The 19532-nt window shown below is 52.7% G+C and overlaps 1 protein-coding gene across 1 annotated transcript; it reads left to right on the top strand.

Moving 5' to 3' along the window:
* Position 1: 1 nt before the first annotated feature.
* On the top strand, positions 2 to 19448 carry LOC147215001 (proline-rich protein 12-like). The gene is made up of 15 exons (XM_086141041.1): positions 2 to 1303; positions 3189 to 3346; positions 5714 to 5875; positions 6116 to 11028; positions 11298 to 11519; positions 11650 to 12406; positions 12487 to 12989; positions 13858 to 13974; positions 14068 to 14201; positions 14859 to 15292; positions 15380 to 15499; positions 15881 to 15978; positions 16960 to 17091; positions 17842 to 17937; positions 18042 to 19448. Exons 1-15 carry the CDS (start codon positions 1221 to 1223, stop codon positions 18174 to 18176), a joined length of 8064 nt encoding a protein of 2687 aa, XP_085997167.1. The 5' UTR covers positions 2 to 1220; the 3' UTR covers positions 18177 to 19448.
* The last annotated feature ends 84 nt before the right edge of the window (positions 19449 to 19532 follow it).

Here is a 19532-nt window from a genome sequence, read left to right on the forward strand (position 1 = left end):
ATGTTATTTTTTTTATACATATATACAGATGCGCCTGAGCCAGCGGCAGGAGGGGAGGGAGCTTTATAAATATATCCAAATATAGAGGGAAAATTAGCCCGAGAGTGAGACAAAAAATCTGGGAAAGTATGCAAAGCTGGTTGGCAGACAGAGGGCCGGGGAATGGAGGTCACCGCAGACGGTGAGGGAGCCGCGGCGGAGAGAGAGGCAGGGAGGGAGGACGGACTGCCGCCTTCAAACATGGCGCCTCCGGAGGAAAATTAGGGAGAGAACACACAAAAAAAACGCGGCCTGCTTTCCTCGCCGTCCCCCTCGGTTAAACCCGGGGGTGTTATCGGTTTTAGACGAAGCCGTTTCTTCGTTTATTTTCTTTTATTTTGTGTGTGTGTTGTTGTTTTTTCGCCTCCGCGGCCGGGGAGCGCCGTGACGCGAGGAAGCTAACGCCTTAGCATACGGAGGGAGGGAGGAGGGGGACAAGGAAAGGTAGCCGTGTTGTATTTTCTGACAGCCGGAGCCCGCCGCTGGAGGGCCCCGGGAGCGATTCACACTTTATTAAATACATAAAAGACGAACTTAGCTCCCCGGAAAAAGAGAAGAAACTCAGATTTGGGAGTTTATTCGCGGGGGGGATGGTTGTCACGGACGTGGCCTGGCGGTTGCCGTATTTCCGTGTGCTAGCATCGGGGCAGCAGCTAGCATAAAGAAAGGGGAGGAGAGAGGAAGAAAAAGGGACGCATTCAAATCAAATGTTTGTCAGCCGCCCGCCCGCCGCCGCCGGCCCAATCTGCGACACCCGCACCATGACCGGGCCCCGGCCGGACCCGAACCCCGACCCGAAGCCCCGGGACTGAGAGACGTGAGAGGCGACCCGAACAAAAATGAGAAAGACTGGCTTTTTCGGAGGCGGTTGGATCACAACCCCGTAGACCCCCCTCTTTTTTTTCCCATCCAGCTTTCTCCTCCTCCTCCTCCCCTCCATTTCTCTTTCAATATGCTGTTTTCCACTCCCGAGGACTTGCTTATAAATTCAGGGAAAATCGCCTGAAACCGAGGACGGGAAAGACTGGATTTTTCTCTTCTCCTCCCTCCTTCTTCCCCCCTTTCTCTCTCTCTATCTCTCCCCCTCTCTTCTTTCCCCCCTTCCCCTCCATCCGCCGTTTTCAGCCCTGCGACTTTGTCGCCGCTTTCGCCCCCGTCGCACACGTCGTCCCCCCTCATAGATGGATAGGAATTACCCGGGAACAGGGTTTGGCGATCTGGGCGCTGGAGCGGGATGGAGCTACGAGAGATCGGCGAAAGCAAGGTAACGCATCGGGGCTCGGACAATGTGCGTGCACCGCGACCCCCCCCCCCCCGCCGCCGCCGCCGCCGCCGCCGCCGCTAGCACCCCCGGTACCGTCACCCGTGTAAACAAATTGTCGGTGCACGGTGCGCCGGGCTATTATGTGTGCTGCATTGTCATCCGAAGTGTTTGCATAGTAATAACGTTATAATCGGGAACGGAGCCGTGCGTGTCGTGGGGGTGGGCGGGGTGGAGGAAGGAAAGCTCGGTGGGGTGGAGGGGGTGCGGGGGGGGTTGAATTGAATGTGATTGACAGACGGGTGCTTTAGGTGGACCTGGCGGGTTGGAGGTTTTGGAGTGGGTGGGGGTGTCTCCGGGAGAATGATTGTTCCCCGTGTGCAGGCCTGGAAACAGACCTCGCTAAAAGCCATCTCTGGAAGGATTGATAGGAAGGGGATACATACGCAGCAATGCCCCCCTCGCAGCAGCCCCTTGACAGACATCAACAAGAAGCATTGATGCATTTCAATAAGCATCTTTGTTTTATTGTGACCGCATGTTACACGGGAGGGGGGGAATGGAAGTGTGCATCGAAATCCACATTTGTGATGATTTTTTTTTTTTTTTTTTTGGCCCAAATCGTGATCTAGAAAATGAAGTGGTGGTGGTGGGTTATGGATGGCTTATGTTCATTTGCATAATGGGATTGTGCAATGTACCCACCGCATCCAATCTGCGGTTTGATGCTCGACTCCAAATTAAAAATAAGGCCAAGGTGACTTCACAAGACGACGACGGCGATGATGATGATGATGATGATGATGGTGGTGGTGGTGATGATGGTGATTGTCTGGACCGTGCAAGATAGCTCTTGTCTTTTCCCTTCACGTTAGCCTGCGAGCTAGCGTTGCAAAGCGTTTGCGGCCTGTGCACGCAAGTGCCACTGCCTCACAGCTAGCCGAAAATAATCAGGATATTTCTGTTTCCCCTGAGATAGCTAGCCGTGTATGCTGTAACGTCCCCGCTCCGATCCAAAGCGAGGAGCGGACACCTAAAGCCGGGGACTGCTGGTGTTTGCATGCAGCCTAGCTTGCGTTTGTGTCGACCTGCACCATCCAGCTGTTTAGCTACACCAGCTTCGTCAATGGAGCCCGAAAAAAGAGATAGCCTTTGTATTTTCTTTCGGTGGAATGAAATAGCCACCTCGGGGAAGGCTCTGGTTTGCACACCAGTCGGCTTTTTATTCATCCGCGTTTTTTCTAGCGACCTTGCTTCCAAGGCCTAGTGTCTGCGTTCGTAGCTCGGCTGCAGCCCTCTGCTCCGAGGCGCTGCTACCAGCAGCCCCGGTGCTAGCCTGCTCTCTGCTCACCACGCATTTCTGACGCTTCTGGAAAGCAAACTTCTGCAGGTGGCTCGTCCTCACTTTCTGGGGACGACGTGCGCCGGCCTCGCATTTCTAGCCCGGGTTTTGGGCCCCCGGTGCACACAAGCAACGGTTTGAAAACGATGCTGTCCTCATCGTTGTAACGTCTGCTTTGGCACATGTGCATCATGTGTCATTGTGTCGAAAAGGAAATGGGTGAAAAAGATTCTGTGGAAATCTTGTTCACGTCAGATTTCCCTCCGCCCTACATGGAATATGACTTAAACGGGCACAAGTGGCTAAAATCAACCCCAGAATGAACAATGTTGAGTTGGCATTCAAATCTGGACATTTTAAGTCTGAACATGAAATATAAGGCCAAATCACTTCTCCTTATTTTTTTAAACAGCTGAACCCGGCCTGCCAGGGCTCAGGGTGTTTTGCTTCCTTCTGTCCTTATTTATTTATTCGACATGCACGGTTTATGTGAACATGTTCTGACACAAATGACATTCCCAATCCCCTGCCTCCTCTCCTCCCCAGTCTTGTATATGGGAGTTCCAGATCATCCCACCCTGAGTCTGAGCTTCTTCACCGACAAGCCTACGCCACCCCACACCCTCTGCAGGGCTATGCCACCAATCACCACCCAGGGAGCTCTGGCCAAGGCGGAGCTTGGGGAGCAGCTGGACGGAGTTTGGGTGAGATAAATGTCATACCTTCCATGTCACAGCAATAAGGGGCCCCGGCAGTGAATTACTGTGTGAGTCCATGCGGGCCCTGGTAGAGCATTGTCACCCAAAAATGTCCGCCACTTAACTGCATTCAGCCTTCGCCTTCAGTATTCAGCCGTGACTTAAATAAGAACCCCATCGCGAAACAGTCATTGTGAAAACACAGATTGCGCGGTTTCTAAAAGGTTTATTTCCTCCAACGGATGTGTTGAATGTACAATTGGAACGGCCGTTGGCTATAACCTACCGCCCAATTTGACACGTTTGCCGTTACTTCCGAACATGTAATGCATATAAATTTACATAGGAGATATCTGTGATTTTTACGCAGAGAATTAGATATAAAACCATGCAGCTGGTGCAAAATCATACCGAGTTTTAATTTGGGGTGATCGGCACAAAATTCTCAATGTATCAAGATCGTTTCTATGTGAGTGAATTCACGATAGTTAACCTCCCGGTTCCCTAATTTGCCGAAAAAGGCTTTCTTCTCACACTTTGTATAAAATGAGACCTCCAATTAGAATAAGTTATCAAGTTCTCCAAGGAATAACTGCTTACTTTTTTTTTTTTCCTAATTATTTTTAAAGATGATGTGTTTTGTGGCTATTAGAGGTCTTATTTTACACAGGACATCCAATTGGAGGAATGAACACGTTTCGACCGCAAGCCTAAACGCGGGTTTGTCAATTTTCACTTTGGTCCTACAAGTTACGCCGTTCGCTGCTTGTTACCCGATGAGAGTTGGAAACAAGTGCCTGCCAGCTGCTGAGCTGCAGGGATTTGGTGTGGCAGAAGGTCAGTTTGCTCTGACTGTGGTAAATAAAAGACATTTCAACAGAGCGACTGGAGATATTCCAGAACCCAATTGAATTTCATTTCTTTATATTTCACAAGGACAAATTTACAGTGTGTTTCCTGGCCTTTCTTTTTCTTTTTTTTTTTGAGTTTGGAACTTGTAACCAGTGTTTAAAATGGGTCTGTGCAGTTCAAGTACCCTCTTCTTTTCTTTCACCGTACGGCTCCCGCGCATTTCGCTGTTCGGTGAGTTGGTCTTCGAATGTGTGCTGTACCCCTCCACCCCCCCACACCCCTGGGTATTGTGGGTAACACGGTCTGAAGGCTGCATGACTGTTTCACAGTTTCCAATTTTCTCCGTTTACGTCTCTCCTGCGCGCACAAGCAGACAAAGTCCATTTTTTTCCCGAAGGGTGCTGAGGTACTTAAAGAATCGTGCCTGAATATTGCAAAGTTTGTGTTTTTTCACACGCCGTTGAGCACCCTCATTTAAAACCGGAAAGGTAATTGTGAAAAAACAATGGAATAATGCTAGATTTTTTTTTTTTTTTTTTTGAATCCCGGGGTCACAATGCAAAGCAAATTTTCCCCTCTAGTCAGCTAAGAAATGGGATCCTTGCCATCTCCTCGAACGCCTCGACGTTATTGATGATAGTAAAACCGTATCCTTGCAGTTGGTTGTGTTTGATTAGCCCAAATGCTCTTGTATGACCAATCGGCAGTTTTTAACCGAGAAGAAAAGTGCTTCATCTCCATAATCTGCGTCTTAAGTAGGCCAAAATCGATTACTCTCGCAATAATAGGAGCACATGAAGACCTCGTAGCGGCTCGCCACATTGCTGATGATGTATTCACTGTTTTAATTCCAACGTGTGCAAAATATTTTGTTCCAGAGATGACGATGATAATTCCCTTTTGGAATTGTGCTCTTTGGCTCGGCCCCATTGTTTTCGCAGGGAACTAACATTCCTCCGAGACCTAGTTTTAAAAAGAGAGAAAAAAAAAAAAAAAGAAAAGGACGGGCGGTCTGTGTGATCTTAGTCTCATCTCTGTCGGCGATAGAGCAAAATGTATACGTGCCGTTTTAACGAAAGCTTTTAATAATGGAATAGTTTGAATGAGCGTCGTGTTCCATCGAGCGAAGCGGTGAGCGTATGGCGTCGCTTCACACGGCGGCCCAAAGCTGCCCGTCCTCCCTCTGTGGCTGGCTGTGGGTCTGGTTTTGCGGCATTCTGTCTGCGAGGACAAGTGATCCGCTCGTGACCCACATTTACAAAGTCACTCAGCCATCTCTTCTAGAACTGCTTTGTGTCTGAACTCTCACTTTTGTCACCACGGGGGGGGGGGTTTGAGTAGCACTTGTTTCTGCACTCCGCCATCTTGAAACGTTTTACCACCGCTGGTGTTTCTAAGAACGTTCTCGGCGTAAAGATGCATCGCTGAACGGTGGCTTTTGTACATTTCTCACGCGCATGCGTGACGTTCGCTATTCATGCTAACCAATCCATTTGCGTCGGTCTGTCTTTGCACCCCAAGGTCTGTCGGGGCTCTTTGACACGGGCCTGCACCACGCCAGCCCCTCCGCCCCCGATGCCTCTGTCATGAATCTGATCTCGGCCCTGGAGTCTCGGGGTCCCCAGGCTCCGCCCTCTGCCTCCTCCCTGCTCTCCCAGTTTCGCACGCCGTCTTGGCAGACAGGTGGGGCCGTGTTCGATCTTGCCTCGCCGTCAGTATAGCTTTCAAAGAAACTCCGCGCTCGGCTCCTCCGTCGTCCGGCCGACTTGAATTTCTTTAGCGTTTAAATGGTGAATATTTTAGCGACCGTACAATTAGTCATGGAAGCTAACGATGTTACTCATTGCTAGAACGTTGCTGCCTTTTTATTCTCCATTTAATGGATATTGAGTAATCTGTTATTTGTCTTCCTTTTCCAAACAGCGATGCACACACCTGCTCCTCCAGAATTATTCATTTCCGGAGCTCTCCCCGGCTCCGGTTCCTTCCCATCCTCCTCTGCACTCTCAGCTTATCAGCACCCCGCATCCTTTTCCAGTCGCTCTTTCCCCGCTGCCTCCCTTTCCCTCCAGGATACACCTACGTTTAGTCCCACGTCTAACGGCCTGCTCTCCCCACACGACCCCCTGCTCCACATCAAGGCTCCTTCCCAGTCGAGCCTGGGTTTTGATAGACTCCTGTCCTCACAGGGTGCTGCGGCAGCCGCCTACAGGGGCAGCCAGGATCCCACGGGTGCCACATCAGCCCAGGCATCCTCTGCCAGGCACCTGCAATCTCACCAGTTCAACCTGCTTTCGTCGCAGCTCCAGGACCAGTCGTCCCAGCTGTACAATGCTTCTGTCTTCTCCTCGGCCCAGCCCCAGCCTCAGTCTCAGTCCCAGTCCAACTCGGCCCAGGAGCGGGCCGTGCCGCGGCAGGATAGCGTCATTAAGCACTACCAGCGGCCCTCGCCGGCCCAGTCACAGCTGTCGTCGTCCGCCGCCCACTCCCTCCAGCACTACCTCAGCTGCGGAGGGGCGGGGTACCAACAGATAGCCACCCATCACAGGCACGCCGGCCTCTCTTGCAGCCCGCTGGGCGACCAGAGCCCCTCGTCTGACCACAAGGCCTCCTCCCGGGGCGAGCAGTACAGGCCGATCATCCAGCCCCCTTACTCTTCATCCTCGTCCTCCTCCTCTTCTTCTGCAGGGAAAGGCACCAAAAGCAGCTCGAGCAGCGGCTACTCTTCTGCCAGTTCGGCCTCCTCCTCGAGGACTCCGCACACGCCCCCCTCCGCTTCCTCTACCTCCTCCTCCTCTTCATCTACTTCCTCCGCAACCTCCGGGGCTCATCCGGCGAACTCCATCCCGACCTCCAGCTCCAGCGCGGCCCCTTCCAGGCAGCAGCCGCCTCCGCAGCCCGCGCCGCCTCCCCCGGCCCCCCAGCCCCAACAGGCCCCCCCCACTTCCACTTCGACCCCCCAGTCCCTCCCCAAATCCTGCCTCTCAGGCTATGGGTCCCCAGTGCCCCCCGTGAAAACCCCCACCTCAGCACTCACCGGCCAAACGCCGCCCCAGCAGCAAACGCAGTCGTATTCGCCAAATCAGCCTCCCACTTCCCACTTGGCGCAGTCCTATGGAGGCTTCAGTTCCCCGCAGGCTCAAGACCTGAGCTCAGGTACCGGTGGAAAAGGATACGGGAGTTTAGGCGGGCGAAGCCAGTCGTATCCCACTGATTTATACGGAACTGATTCTGCTTATGGGTCACTGCCATCCTCTCTGGGCGGAGCCGGAAGCCCGTCTCTAGCCTACGGAGCTCCGGGTCATTCTCCTGCCCTTTTAAGGTCAAGTGGTTCCTCAGGTAGTGGAGCGTCTGGGGGAGGAAGCAGCAGTGGAACGGCGAGTGGGAACTCGGGCTCAGGCGGAGGTGCGGGGAACAGCATGAACAGCGATAGGGGAGGTGGAGGGGGAGGAGGTGGTGGGGGAGGAGGCGGTGGGGGAGGAGGAGGAGGAGGTAGCGCCGGGGGTTCCTATCATATTCCAGACTCCAGCCCCTCCCCGTCCGGCAACTCGGGCATTATCCGTCCAGGGTTGCACTCCCCGGTGCCAGCCTGCCCGACGCAGTCTCCGGGAGGCGCCGGCTCCAACAAATACATTTCCTCCGTTCTATCTCCCACCTTCCTCTCGTCTCCGCAAGGGTACCCGGACACCAGAGGCCCCGGCTCCCAACCGCAGTCCTACCATTCCACCTCCTCCAAAACGAAAGCCGACGCTTCGATGTTGGGAGTCAGCTCTCAGAGGTCGCAGGAGGAAGTCGACGACGACGACGAGTTCTTGATCCAGCACCTGCTGCAGGCGCAGGCGAGTCCTGCTCCCCAGGCCGCTCACCATCATCCCCAGCAGCAGCCGCAACAGACATCCCAGCAAACGCAGCCTCAGAGCCAGTCAGCGCCGCCAACCACTGACGCGGGTAAAGGACTGAGCTACGACCTGGGAAAGTCCTCCGAGGAACGATACCATCCTCAGAGCGTCATCCGTACCCACAGTGCCACATCCTCTGCTGGAGTTGGCAACGCGGGGTCTGGAGGGTCCATCTCCGGGCTGGATAACCAGCTGGAGATGTCGCTGAAGAAACAACATCAACAACAGCATCATCATCAGCAGCAAAGGAACGACAGAGCCGTAGGAAGCGGCCGAAGCAGCGGGGGAAGAGGAAACGCCGAACAAGTGCACTCCCACCTTCATCACCACGACAACTTGGGGTCTGTAGTCCACTATGGGCGAGGCGACCCGTACACGCAACACTCCCTCGCTCCGCAGCACTCCACGCATAGTCAACACGTATCTTCGCACTCTCAGATACCGACTCATACCCAAATGGAGCTCCAAAAGAAGTCCCAGGAACGTGCGGAAATCCCCTATCCTCGGAAGACGCCGGAGGTCCAGCAGCCGCACTCCCAGACCCAAGGGGCCCCCTCCCTCATGGACTCCCCGACAGACCAGTCCCACCAGCCGCCGCACCTGCTCCAGTCGGTCCTGTCCCACACCACCCGCAACAAGCTGGAGCCTCACCAACAGCACCACAAGATGGACTCTCATCAGCAACATCCGCACCATAAAATAGACTCCCATCGGCAGCACCAACAACATCATAAAATGGACTCCCACCAACCCCATCAGCAACACCCCAAGATCGATTCCCTGCCTTCGCACCAACAACACCAAAAGATGGACTCCCATCAGCATCAGCAGCACCACAAGATCGACTCCCATTCGCACCAACAACATCATAAGATCGACTCGCAGCAGCAACAACAACAACAACAACAACAACAGCAGCAGCAGCAGCAACAACAACAGCACTCCATCAACCAGCAGCAAGCTGTTATGGACGGCGCTAGTGGGCGACTCGGTTCGAGCAAACATCAGGCTCAGTCTCAGTCCCAGACCACCCAGCTCCAGCTCCAGCTGCAGTCCCAAGCTTTAGAGGTGGCGGCGGCTCACTACAACCACGGTCCCCCCTCCCATCAACACGAGCAGAGCCAGGTCAAACAGAGCTCGGTGGTCTCGTCTCTGGACATGCTGGAGCGCTCGCTTTCTCAGACCTCGGGCGCCGACGTCGCCGTCGCGGACGACAGACGCGGCGGACCGAGTAGCGGAGGAAGGAGCGGCGGCGGTGGCGGCGGCGGCGATCGCCACAGACAGCAGCAGCAGGAGCAGCAGCAGAGGCAACATCCGTCTCACCATCAACCACAGCAACCGCACCATTCGCAGCAGCACTCGGCCTCGGAGCTGCACTCCTTCCTTTCCGAGCCCGAGATCAGCTTGTCTACCCCCTCGCACATGCATCACCTCGCGCAGCACCACACCCAGCAGCAGCAGCAGCAGCAGCAGCAACAACAACAGCAGCAGCAGCAGCAGCACCCCGCCTCTCAGCACCAACAGAGCCATTCCCACCACCCCCACAACCAGCCCCACCCCCAGCCGCCGCCCCCGCACCCTCACCACATAGCCCCCCAGTCCGCCTCGACCCATTCTCAAGCTCAGCCCGACCCTCAGCAGTCACTGTCCTCCCAGCTCACCCCCCAGCAGACTCAGCTGGACCAACAGCGCTCAGAGCAGCACCAGTTCGACACGGTCAGCCCGGTGGAGAAAGCCGATCAGAATCAACAGAGTAATCGCTTTGTACCTCTAACGTCCATCTGCTTTCCCGACTCCCTCCTCCAGGATGAGGACCGCTCCTTTTTTCCAGGAATGGAAGACATGTTTTGCGCAGATGACTACAAGTCGAGCTGTACTGGCGGCGCGGGACCGGGTCAGGAGGAGATGAACGAGAGCCACGCTGGCCAAGAGGGGATCGATTCCATGAAAGCCGGACAGAGCGGAGGTGGGGCAGGAGGAGGGAGCGGAGCTAGCTATGATATCATGGGTCACCACGGTGGAGATCAGGGTTACGAGCCGTACTGTCATGGCCTGGAGGAACCCAGTAATAACACAATGACCCTGGACTTGGACTCCCTGAAAACCCACGAACTGCCTTCCACCGTCAACACCGAACAGCTCGGTTTGATTCAATCCCAGGCCCCGGCCATGGGTATGGGCTCCAATAACGCCGGCCCCAACAACCCTGGAGCCAAACTGTCCTCTGGGCCGGGAGGAACCAGCGCAGGGACAGGTTCTGGAGGCCTTCAGTCGCCCATTTTCTGCTCTTCTCGCCCCAAGAAGCTCCTCAAGTCGAGCTCTTTCCACCTGCTGAAGGAGCGTCGGGACCCCAACACGCTGCCCAAGAAAAGTTACGCTCAAGAGTACGAGTTTGAGGATGACGAGGACAAAGCCGACCAACCGGCCGACATCAGGTTGAACAGTCGGAGGCTCCCGGACCTTCTACCAGACCTGGTTTCCAGCTGTAGAAAGGGAGGAGGGGGCGGTGGAGGAGGAGGAAGTGGACCTCTCAGCCCCTTAATGGGCGACATCGACTTCTACCACTCCTCCGGCTACTCGTCCATGGGCGCTCACTCCCTCCTGCCTCAGGAAGGCCCTAAGAAGAGGGGCCGGAAACCCACCAGGCCCAAGAGAGAGGGTCCCCCGAGGCCTAGAGGCAGGCCTCGTATCCGCCCCATGCCCGAGCCCTACACGCCCAGAGGGATGATGGGGGAGATGGGCGGGGCGGCCGTCGCCAGCGGAGGGGGATTTAACGTGGAGGGTCGAGGGCGGGGAAGGGGGCGGGGAAGCCGAGGTCGAGGAGGACGGAGGGAGGACATGTACATGGAAATGGGCGGGAAGGAACAGGAGCAGATGCATCACCATCACCTCCATCAGCAGCAGCTCCAGCAGCACGAGCCGATTCCACCTCTCAAGGTCAGCGGCGCTCTGTTCTCGGGAAGACTCATTTGAATGAAAAATTGACGGGGCCTCGGAAGAATAAATTTGTGTTTCGCAAATGGGCCCCATCTGCTGATGTTAGATTGACAAATTCTCTTGTTAGCTGCAGTTCAATTATCACCCCTCTTGCGTGCAAATACACAAAAACATCTAATTAATAGCTCATCCTACAAGAAAAAATATAAACCTCTTTTTTTTTCCATGAATAATTAAATTGTCATTTGTGTTTTTTTTTCACTTAACAGATTAAGTTGCCAATTCCCCTGTCGTCCTCGGATGCCTTGTTGCGGACGGACTCTCTGTCCGGCACAGACCCGGCGTTGTCCGACGGCTCGGTGGGCTCGGCTCCCTCGCTCGGTTTGAGCCCCGGACCTTGCAGCACCGAGAGCACCAGGACTCAGGAGAAAAGCAAGCAGAAAAGTCAGATGATGAATGAAGGAGTGGATGAAGAGGGACTGGAGGAACGGGTAAGATCAAGAGTAGAGAAACACATTTAGTTAAACACTATTAAAGCTCGTTCATCTTTGGTTATAGTTGTCGACTTGGCGGCAGATGCAGCCTATAGATAATAGATCCTCTGTTTTGTGTTCATCCCAGGGTGATGAGAAGGACTCTGAGTCCAAGGCCGGTTTTGTCGCTTCATTCTTGGACTTCCTCAAGACCGGAAAGAGACCTCCGGGCCTGGACATCTCACCCGGGATGGAAACCGACAACGGGGAAACCTCACCCTGTAAATCCGGGGGCTTGCGCCCGCTGTCCCCTGCCCCTCCCCCGCCGCCGCCGCCGCCCTCATTCGGAGACGGTGAGGGGAACGGAGGTCTCGCTCTAGGCAACTGTCCCAGCCCCAAGCGATTAGAAGATGAGCTCAAGAGGAATCTGGAGACCCTGCCGTCGTTCTCCTCCGACGAAGAGGACTCGGTGGGAAAGAACCAGGACCTCCAGAAGAGCATCTCCTCTGCCATTTCTGCTCTGTATGACACCCCTCAGCTCACCTCTAACATCCAGCCCCCGCTACCTCCACCGCCCCCTCAGCCTCAACCCACACAAACCCCACTCACTCCCACACTGCAGCCCCCCACGCTCAGCCCCCAGCCCGCCATCCACACGCCCCGCGAACACCCCGAGTCCAGCGAACCCGACATCCTCCAGCCTGAAGAAAGAGACATGGACGAGAACAAGGAGGAGGAGATCGAGGAGGAGATCGAGGAGGAAATCGAGGAGGAGGAGGAGGATGAGGAGGAGGAAGAAGAAGAGGAGGAGGAGGAGGAGAGGACCACGGGAGGCGACGGGGAAAGCGATGTTGCAGAGGAGAGAGAACCACAGCTGGAAACTCTGGACGGTCCCAAGCTTGAAGGTAAGCCCGCTCGTCCCGTCTCGCGTTTTTCTTAATATCTGCCTAGAAATGGACCTGATCCGCGACCTCTTCCGTTCCAGCGTCCCCGCCCGAGATCCCTCCGGCGCCAGCGACACCAGAACCTCCTTCCGCCCCGCCGTCCCCCGCCTCCTCCTCCTCCCCTTCGCACTCCCCGCTTCCCCCTCTGTCACTCCCCTCGCCCATCCCTCAACCAGAAGAACGGGAGAACTCCCAACCTCCGAGTCCTGCTGCTCCCAAATCCCCGTCTCCTCCGCCTCCCGTTGCCGCTGCCGTTCCTCCACCCGCCACTCCTCCACCTCCACCTCCACCTCCTCCTCCCGCCTCCCCTCCCCCGCCATCCTCTCCACGGAAGGAGTCCCCCATGCCCTCTCCAGAGTCGCCCGCCTCTCCTGAAGAGGAGCCTCCGCCGCCGAAGATCACCTCCTTGCACCTGGCCCAGAAGCAAGAGGACGCCGCCATTGTCGGAGAGAGCGAGGAGGATGAGAGCGAGAGCGGCGGGGAGGGGATTTTCAGAGAGAGGGATGAGTTTGTGGTACGCGTGGAAGATATTCGAACTCTCAAGGTATTTGCGCTCGGCTTTTACCGACTCTTCTTGTGTACTTGTACTCCAGCGAGTGTCACGAGCGGTTTTACGTCATGCTAGTTTTGACTGCGCCTTGTTGCATGTCGACAATAATGTCATTAGGAGTAACAAAACCCCTGCTCGGAAACATCGTGTGTCTGAATGACCAAAATACCTCTTACAGTATCTTGACAAGAGGCCATATTGTATTTTATCGCATCACCGCTGTTATTATTCAGTCCTGGTCTCTAACACTTGGGGCTAATGTGAACACGTGTCAGAACCTCCTGCACTCCTGCCACCCTTTAAGATTTAGTGTTTTATGTCATACATACAGTGTGGAAACATGTTTCCCTGTACAGTGAAATTCTTACTCTGCTTTCCACAGTGCATTTGGATTTGTATTGGCAATAAATAGGTATTGTAAACATTAGTATAATTTGTAACACTGTTGGCAGTGCGAGTAAAACTAGCTTTTTAGACCCAAAGCTCTCCCGGCCACGCCATCCAGCAGATGACCCGTGCAGCACCGAGGCCTCAGCGTTTGTGGCTCCAAGAGTCCGGCGCTCATACGTGCAGTTTTAGCATCCAGCATGTCAGAATGGAGCCAAGGCGCGGCACCAGACGCAGCGTTCTGCCGCTGCGAGGCCGATACTCGACCAGCAATCAGTAACGCTGTCGTTTATTTGTTAGGACGCTCCAATCGGGGGTTACCTCGATTTGTAAAAGTCGTAGAAATGCTCTTCGCCAATACTATTCTGATACTAAATCACGGCAGATTTCCAGAATATACCGGTTAAGCGTTAGCCGACATACGGACACATTGTGGGGTTAACACTTTTCGGGGGTGTTTTGTGTTCGTGCGCAGCTGGCCCTGCAGACCGGTCGTGAGCCTCCACCCATCTGGAGGGTGCAAAAAGCCCTGCTGCAGAAGTTCAGCCCGGAGATCAAAGATGGCCAGAGGCAGTTCTGTGCAACAAGCAACGTGAGTTCACCTGAAACCTTCAGAGATCTACTCCGCAGCCTGGAATTCTCCTTTTCTGTTTTAACACTCTTGTTAAATCTCTTCCGCTCTCAGTATCTTGGGTACTTTGGAGACGCAAAGAAGCGTTACCAGCGAATCTATGTCAAGTTTCTGGAGAACGTCAACAAGAAGGACTATGTCCGAGTCTGCTCCCGACGACCCTGGCGCAGAACCACGCCTGCTCTCAGGTACAAATGTTCTCCTGATATGAATCGGTGCTTAAACTTGATGGATCTCACGACTGAAGAAATACCCGTCTGAGGTTTGAGAATTCGGAGGTCGGCGTTTGTCGGCCCTCGGCCTTAGGGAATGAAAGAAGTTTGCACGTTGTAATTCTGTGTCTCGGAACCCCGAGGTCGCGATGTGACGGAAGGTCAATCCTCGATTTAAAAGTAATTCCGCGTGGAAAACCGATGCGACGTTCTGCCAGGTCTTTTTTTTCAGAGTTCACCCTAGAGGCTGATGAGTATATTATAGTAAGTAAAATTAAAAACCCAAATGACATTCACATGAAGGGGAGCGGGAATTTAGTAAAGTGTGTGTGTCGATGACCCGGTCTCACGGCCGTGGGTGTCTGCCAGCTTTAACTTGTGATCGCAGACCGATGGTGTGGAGAGTTCATAGAGTCGCTTCTCGCCGTCTTTAAAAAGCAGTGTTGGATTCTTTAATTGAAAACGAGGTCCGTGCCGTGGATCGCAAAAGTGCTGCCGTCACAACGTCGACGACTGTCGACGAATCCCTTCGTGCAACCAACCTGAGCCTGATTGGAAAGCGTGTCTTATTGTACTTTAATTTGAAAAACTGAATCGTCACACTCAACTGTACTCATTTCCTACGCAACGCAGACGCCAGTCCTTCCCCAGAATGGCTTCCCCTCCTGCTACCCAGGTTACCAGAGCTATGGAAAAAGAAGAGAGGCTGAGCGCGGCCGGCCAACGAGAGCAGAGGGACAAAACAAGAACGGTCACATCGACGGCGAAAGAACAGCACGGGAAAAAGGACGTCGCCGGTGCCTTGGCCAAAGGCAAGGAGAGGGAGAGCGAAAGGGAGAGGCGCGTACAACCGTCCCACGAGAAGGCGGAGAAACGCTCGGCTCCGGTGGAGCGAGGGAGGGCGAAGGAGGAGAAGAAAGCACAGGAGAGGAGGGAACGGCCTCCCAAGTCCAAGCCCGCCAAAGTCAAGGCAGAGCCACCTCCCAAGAAGAGGAAGAAGTGGCTGAAGGAAGTCCCCTCGTCGTCCGAGTCCGACTCGTCGGACGAAGGGGCGAGCGAGAACGAGAGTAGGTTTATTTTGTCGTGTCGGGTCGGCCGTCGCGTTAAAAACGAAACGTCTCTCAAAGTTCTCGCTCCACCTCTGTTTCACTCAGTGCCGGTGAAAGGCGGCGTCAACAACCGTGCCATGAGGGAGATGTTCAGGAGCTACGTGGAGATGCTGGTCAGCACGGCCCTGGACCCGGACATGATCCAAGCCCTGGAGGACACGGACGGTGAGCGCTGCGCCGACTCTCCTCTCAACACGTCCGCGATGAGCGATTTCTTTTAAAACATGCCACCAAAGCACGAGAATTTGCATCCCTTTAAGCTCTGAAGGATATTTCTACCCTGGCACAGCTTTGTGGAGAAGAAGCGGGAATTAAAACAATCCTGTTTAGACGGGGCGAACAAACAGCCTCACTTTGCATGTGTAGATTAACCTTGCTGTGATTTTTGCAATTCAAAGAAGAACGCGCATCGGAGGGAAGCCCGGGGAAAAAGTTGAAAGACGAGCAGCCGCGGAGCCGCCTCGAATCCGTCCTCGGTATTAAAATGACCGACGGCTTCGTGAATGACGACTGATGAATCCCGTCTTTGCCTATTTCGGCCCCCAGATGAGCTCTATCTTCCCCCGATGAGGAAGATTGACAGTATCCTCAGCGAGCAGAAGAGGAGGCTGCTGAGGAGAGTCAGCATGGGCTCTCAGCACCAGGTAACGCACTTCTGTCCTCTTTAACCTCGGGTTTTTTATCCGGACTATCGGTCTTTTTATCAGCTACTTGGGAAAACACGTCTTTATTTCACACTAATACCAATTTGCTCGTTGCTCCAAGCGTCAGTTCCCTTTTGCTGCACAAAACGCACGCGTTCATGTGCTCAGAATGAGGAATTGCAAACCAGTCGATTGGCTTTTAAAGGTGTTCCCGCAGCTTCTTGATAGAAAAACATTCGCGGAGTCAGCAGACTCCTCTGTCGCTGTGTCGATTTTTATGCATTTGCAAATGATGAATGTCTTAAATCAGGTGTTGAAATAAGTAGATAAGCCATTATTTATCACGTAATAAATAAAAGTTCCCATCGGCGCGTCGTGTGGAAAGTTGATCATCTCAAACGTCACGTAGCTGTGAAACACTGGCCCACCGGTGAGCTGGTTGCCGTGATACCAACTGCATTAACCTAAAGCTGCCAGAGATCACAAATACATAGTCGGTTGTTCTAGAATAATTGTGTCAAGACTTTAGAATTACCAGTGAGGAGCAAATCCAAACCACCCGGCGGTTCCTCCTGGTGCCCTCAAGAAGCTGTTTATCATATCAGAGTCCACAGCGAGGAGACGCTGGCGAGCCGCTCCGATTTCAAACAGAAAACCGGGAAAACTTAGATTATGCTTCGCAGGGCTTTGAACGCAATCGCATTTGTCCTGAATAGCCATGTTTGCCCGTCTCTTAGAATTATCCCAAAGGCGTGTTTTGTTTACTTTGTCGGATTGTTTTCCCACCTGGTGGTAAAACTCAGACCGGTTTTGTGGAAACCTTTGGACAAAAGACATTCTTTGGCATAAGCGAGTGAAGCAAAGGCTTTGAACGCCACGCCAAGAAAAGTAATCACAACAACCATCTAAGTGTGATCAATATTTGGCCCATCGGCACACAGATTTTATTTATTTATCAATTCTTCACTCCATCTTCTCCAGGAGCTCCTGCATGCGTACCCCCAGATTATCGTGGATCCGTTGGACTCCGGAGTGGTGAGGGTGCGGCTCAGCGGCGACGCTTACAACCGCAAGACCCTCAACAGAGTCAAGAAAACCCTGCCCAAGACACAGGTGTGTGTCTGCGTCTGCATGTGTGTGTGTGTGTGTGTGTGTGGGAGAAAAAGTCAAGGGTTGCCATAATAAATGATAGAACAGGAACCCGAACGTGATTTATAGGAGCCTTTGTTGCTATACTGACCCGAGGAGCGGCTATGATTCTACAAGTTTTATTGGTAATTACGTTATTAGATAACTTGCTGCTGATTTTTATTTTTTTTTTCCAGGTAATTTCTTGCTGGAATTTTAGGTAAATTTCTCCTGGATTATTTAAAGCCACTCATTATCGGTTTTAATTACGGCCTTTTCCTGGGATGTCCTGCTGGTAAAACAGGAAATAAATATTTGGGTGAAAGTAAAAAAAAAAAAATTGACATTTTCAACATGGGGGTTCTAGGTGGGGTTCTCCAGTCCAGGACCGTGCAGGAAGTTCATCGAGACCCTGCAGATGAGAGGGTGAATGCTTGTAAAATGGAATTTGAAAAAGCAGTTTTTTATATTTTTTTTACCAGCAAACGATACATCGGTTTTCAGTTTATCGTAAAAAGCGTCATAAACGGGAGAGAAAGGCGCGCGGATAAATGTCTGTTCTGAAACCGCATGAACGACCACTTTTCTGACAAGCTAACCTGTTTGACGGCTTCCACGTAACACGCGCTTAAAAACTCTGCCCTTCCCCCGACTCACACCGGACTGCCGTAACGGTCTCGCGTTCGACAGACCTGACCAAATATCTATTTTTATTTTTTCCTCCACCCTCCCCAGGACTTGAAACTGTCATCGGAGTCGTACCGGATCTACAGTCTCTACCACTCCCTGCATCACTATAAATACCATACCTTCTTACAGTGCAAGAAAGAGGTAAGGAAGCGGGAGGGAAGCGGGAGGGAAGCTCCGCGCCCAAATGCAAATCGGGGAGGTTTTCGATGCGGGTTTTGACGGCGTTCCCGCTCCGTCTCTTGCAGACCAACACCATCGAGCAGGCGGCCGAGGACCCGGGCCAGGAGGAGGTGGTGCAGCAGTGCATGGCCAACCAGAGCTGGCTGGACACGCTCTTCGGCTCCTTCATCGAGCTGCTCACTCTCAGCACCAAAGCCTGAGAGGACGTGCGGAACGGGAAGGGGATTTATAGCAAGAGCGTTAAAAAGATAAAGGAACTGGATAGCTCCCGTTTGTACAGCCCCCGCACCCCCCCGCCCTGCAGCCCTCTTCAAATCCAAGATGTGAGGGTGAATTTTCACGGCCCCTGATGAACTCAAAACGGGTCTGACATGGGACACTGGCCTCTGTTTTTATTTTATTATTTTTTGTTTTGTTTTGTTTTGTTTTTATTCCCCCCCCCCCCTTGCAATTGTTGATCAATGACTGAGAGAAAAAAAAAAAAAAAAAAGTGTTTGACTTTTGGGCCCCTTCGGACGGGACGTCGCCGGCGGGTCGAGGAGGAACGGGTCGATCCGCGACGGAAAAAGGGGGGGGGGGGGAAGCCGTCGGCCGAGTCAGCGGAGGAGCCACTAACATCCTGTTAACTGTGTGTTATTAAGACAATAGCTCAAAGAGAAACTATTACCGCTTAGTTTTTACATAAATTATTTTTTTGAAAAGACTAACATCAGCTGTTGGCGTTTCGGGGAAGAATGGGAGAGGGTGAGAATGCTTTTTAAACTGCGTGCAGAGCGTGCTGTGAGCGGCGAGTACATGGACGCATCCGTGGACGGAAACATGAAATGTGTTGAGAAATGCTCTCGCTATCATCCTGTGCTATGTGAAGGGCAGCACCGGCCAGCTGTGTGATAATATATAAACACATTTTTATTATTTATATGAGGAGGTTTTTAACTTAAACTCTCACGAGCGCCGGGTTGCTGCCCGAACATTTGAAATACTTTTTAATTGTCCACAGGTTCAGTATACAATCGTAACCCACATATCCGACTTGTCTTCCCCTCTATACAAAAGAAGAGACATCGAGGCTGAAATATTGTATTAAATACAGTGGGTGTAAAATAACGGAGGAAAAGAAAACGAAAAAGAAGAGCAGGAAATGGGTCGCTATTTGAAACTTTTACATTGTTGTGCTTCAGTTCAATCATCACTCATGCAGGTGCAAATAAAAAGAAGTAAACTATCCGTTTCCCGTGAGGGAAGAAGGAGTATAAATAGGTGATATTTAAAGAGAAAATAGTCATTTCATTTTTATCATTTTGATGTATGTGCATACTATTGACTTATTTTGAAAACAATCTAATTTTCCATAAAGAAAAAAAAGGAAAAATGGCCTGTAAATATTGTACAGCTCTTGATGAAATTCTTTGTCCTTCTGTACATTAATAACTCTCCTGTATTTGAGAAACAAATAAAACCTGCAAAGATCACGCGTGACGGTCCTCACCTGTTCCATCGATCCTCCCGTCAGACCCACGCGTGGATCATCCACGCTCGCTTTCCGTGATACCGGT

This window comes from Fistularia commersonii, chromosome 33, assembly GCF_037954325.1.
Source record: "Fistularia commersonii isolate RoL2024-O1a breed Wild chromosome 33, RoL_Fcom_v1.0, whole genome shotgun sequence".
NCBI classification, from domain to species: Eukaryota; Metazoa; Chordata; class Actinopteri; order Syngnathiformes; family Fistulariidae; genus Fistularia; species Fistularia commersonii.

Bases quoted from the DNA above. Each gene is read 5' to 3' on its own strand.
- LOC147215001 (XM_086141041.1), top strand. From the start codon at position 1,221: ATGGATAGGAATTACCCGGGAACAGGGTTTGGCGATCTGGGCGCTGGA. The intron at 1,304-3,188 runs GTAACGCATCGG...TCTCCTCCCCAG, and splicing joins GAGAGATCGGCGAAAGCAAG to TCTTGTATATGGGAGTTCCA. The intron at 15,500-15,880 runs GTGAGCGCTGCG...TTCGGCCCCCAG, and splicing joins AGCCCTGGAGGACACGGACG to ATGAGCTCTATCTTCCCCCG.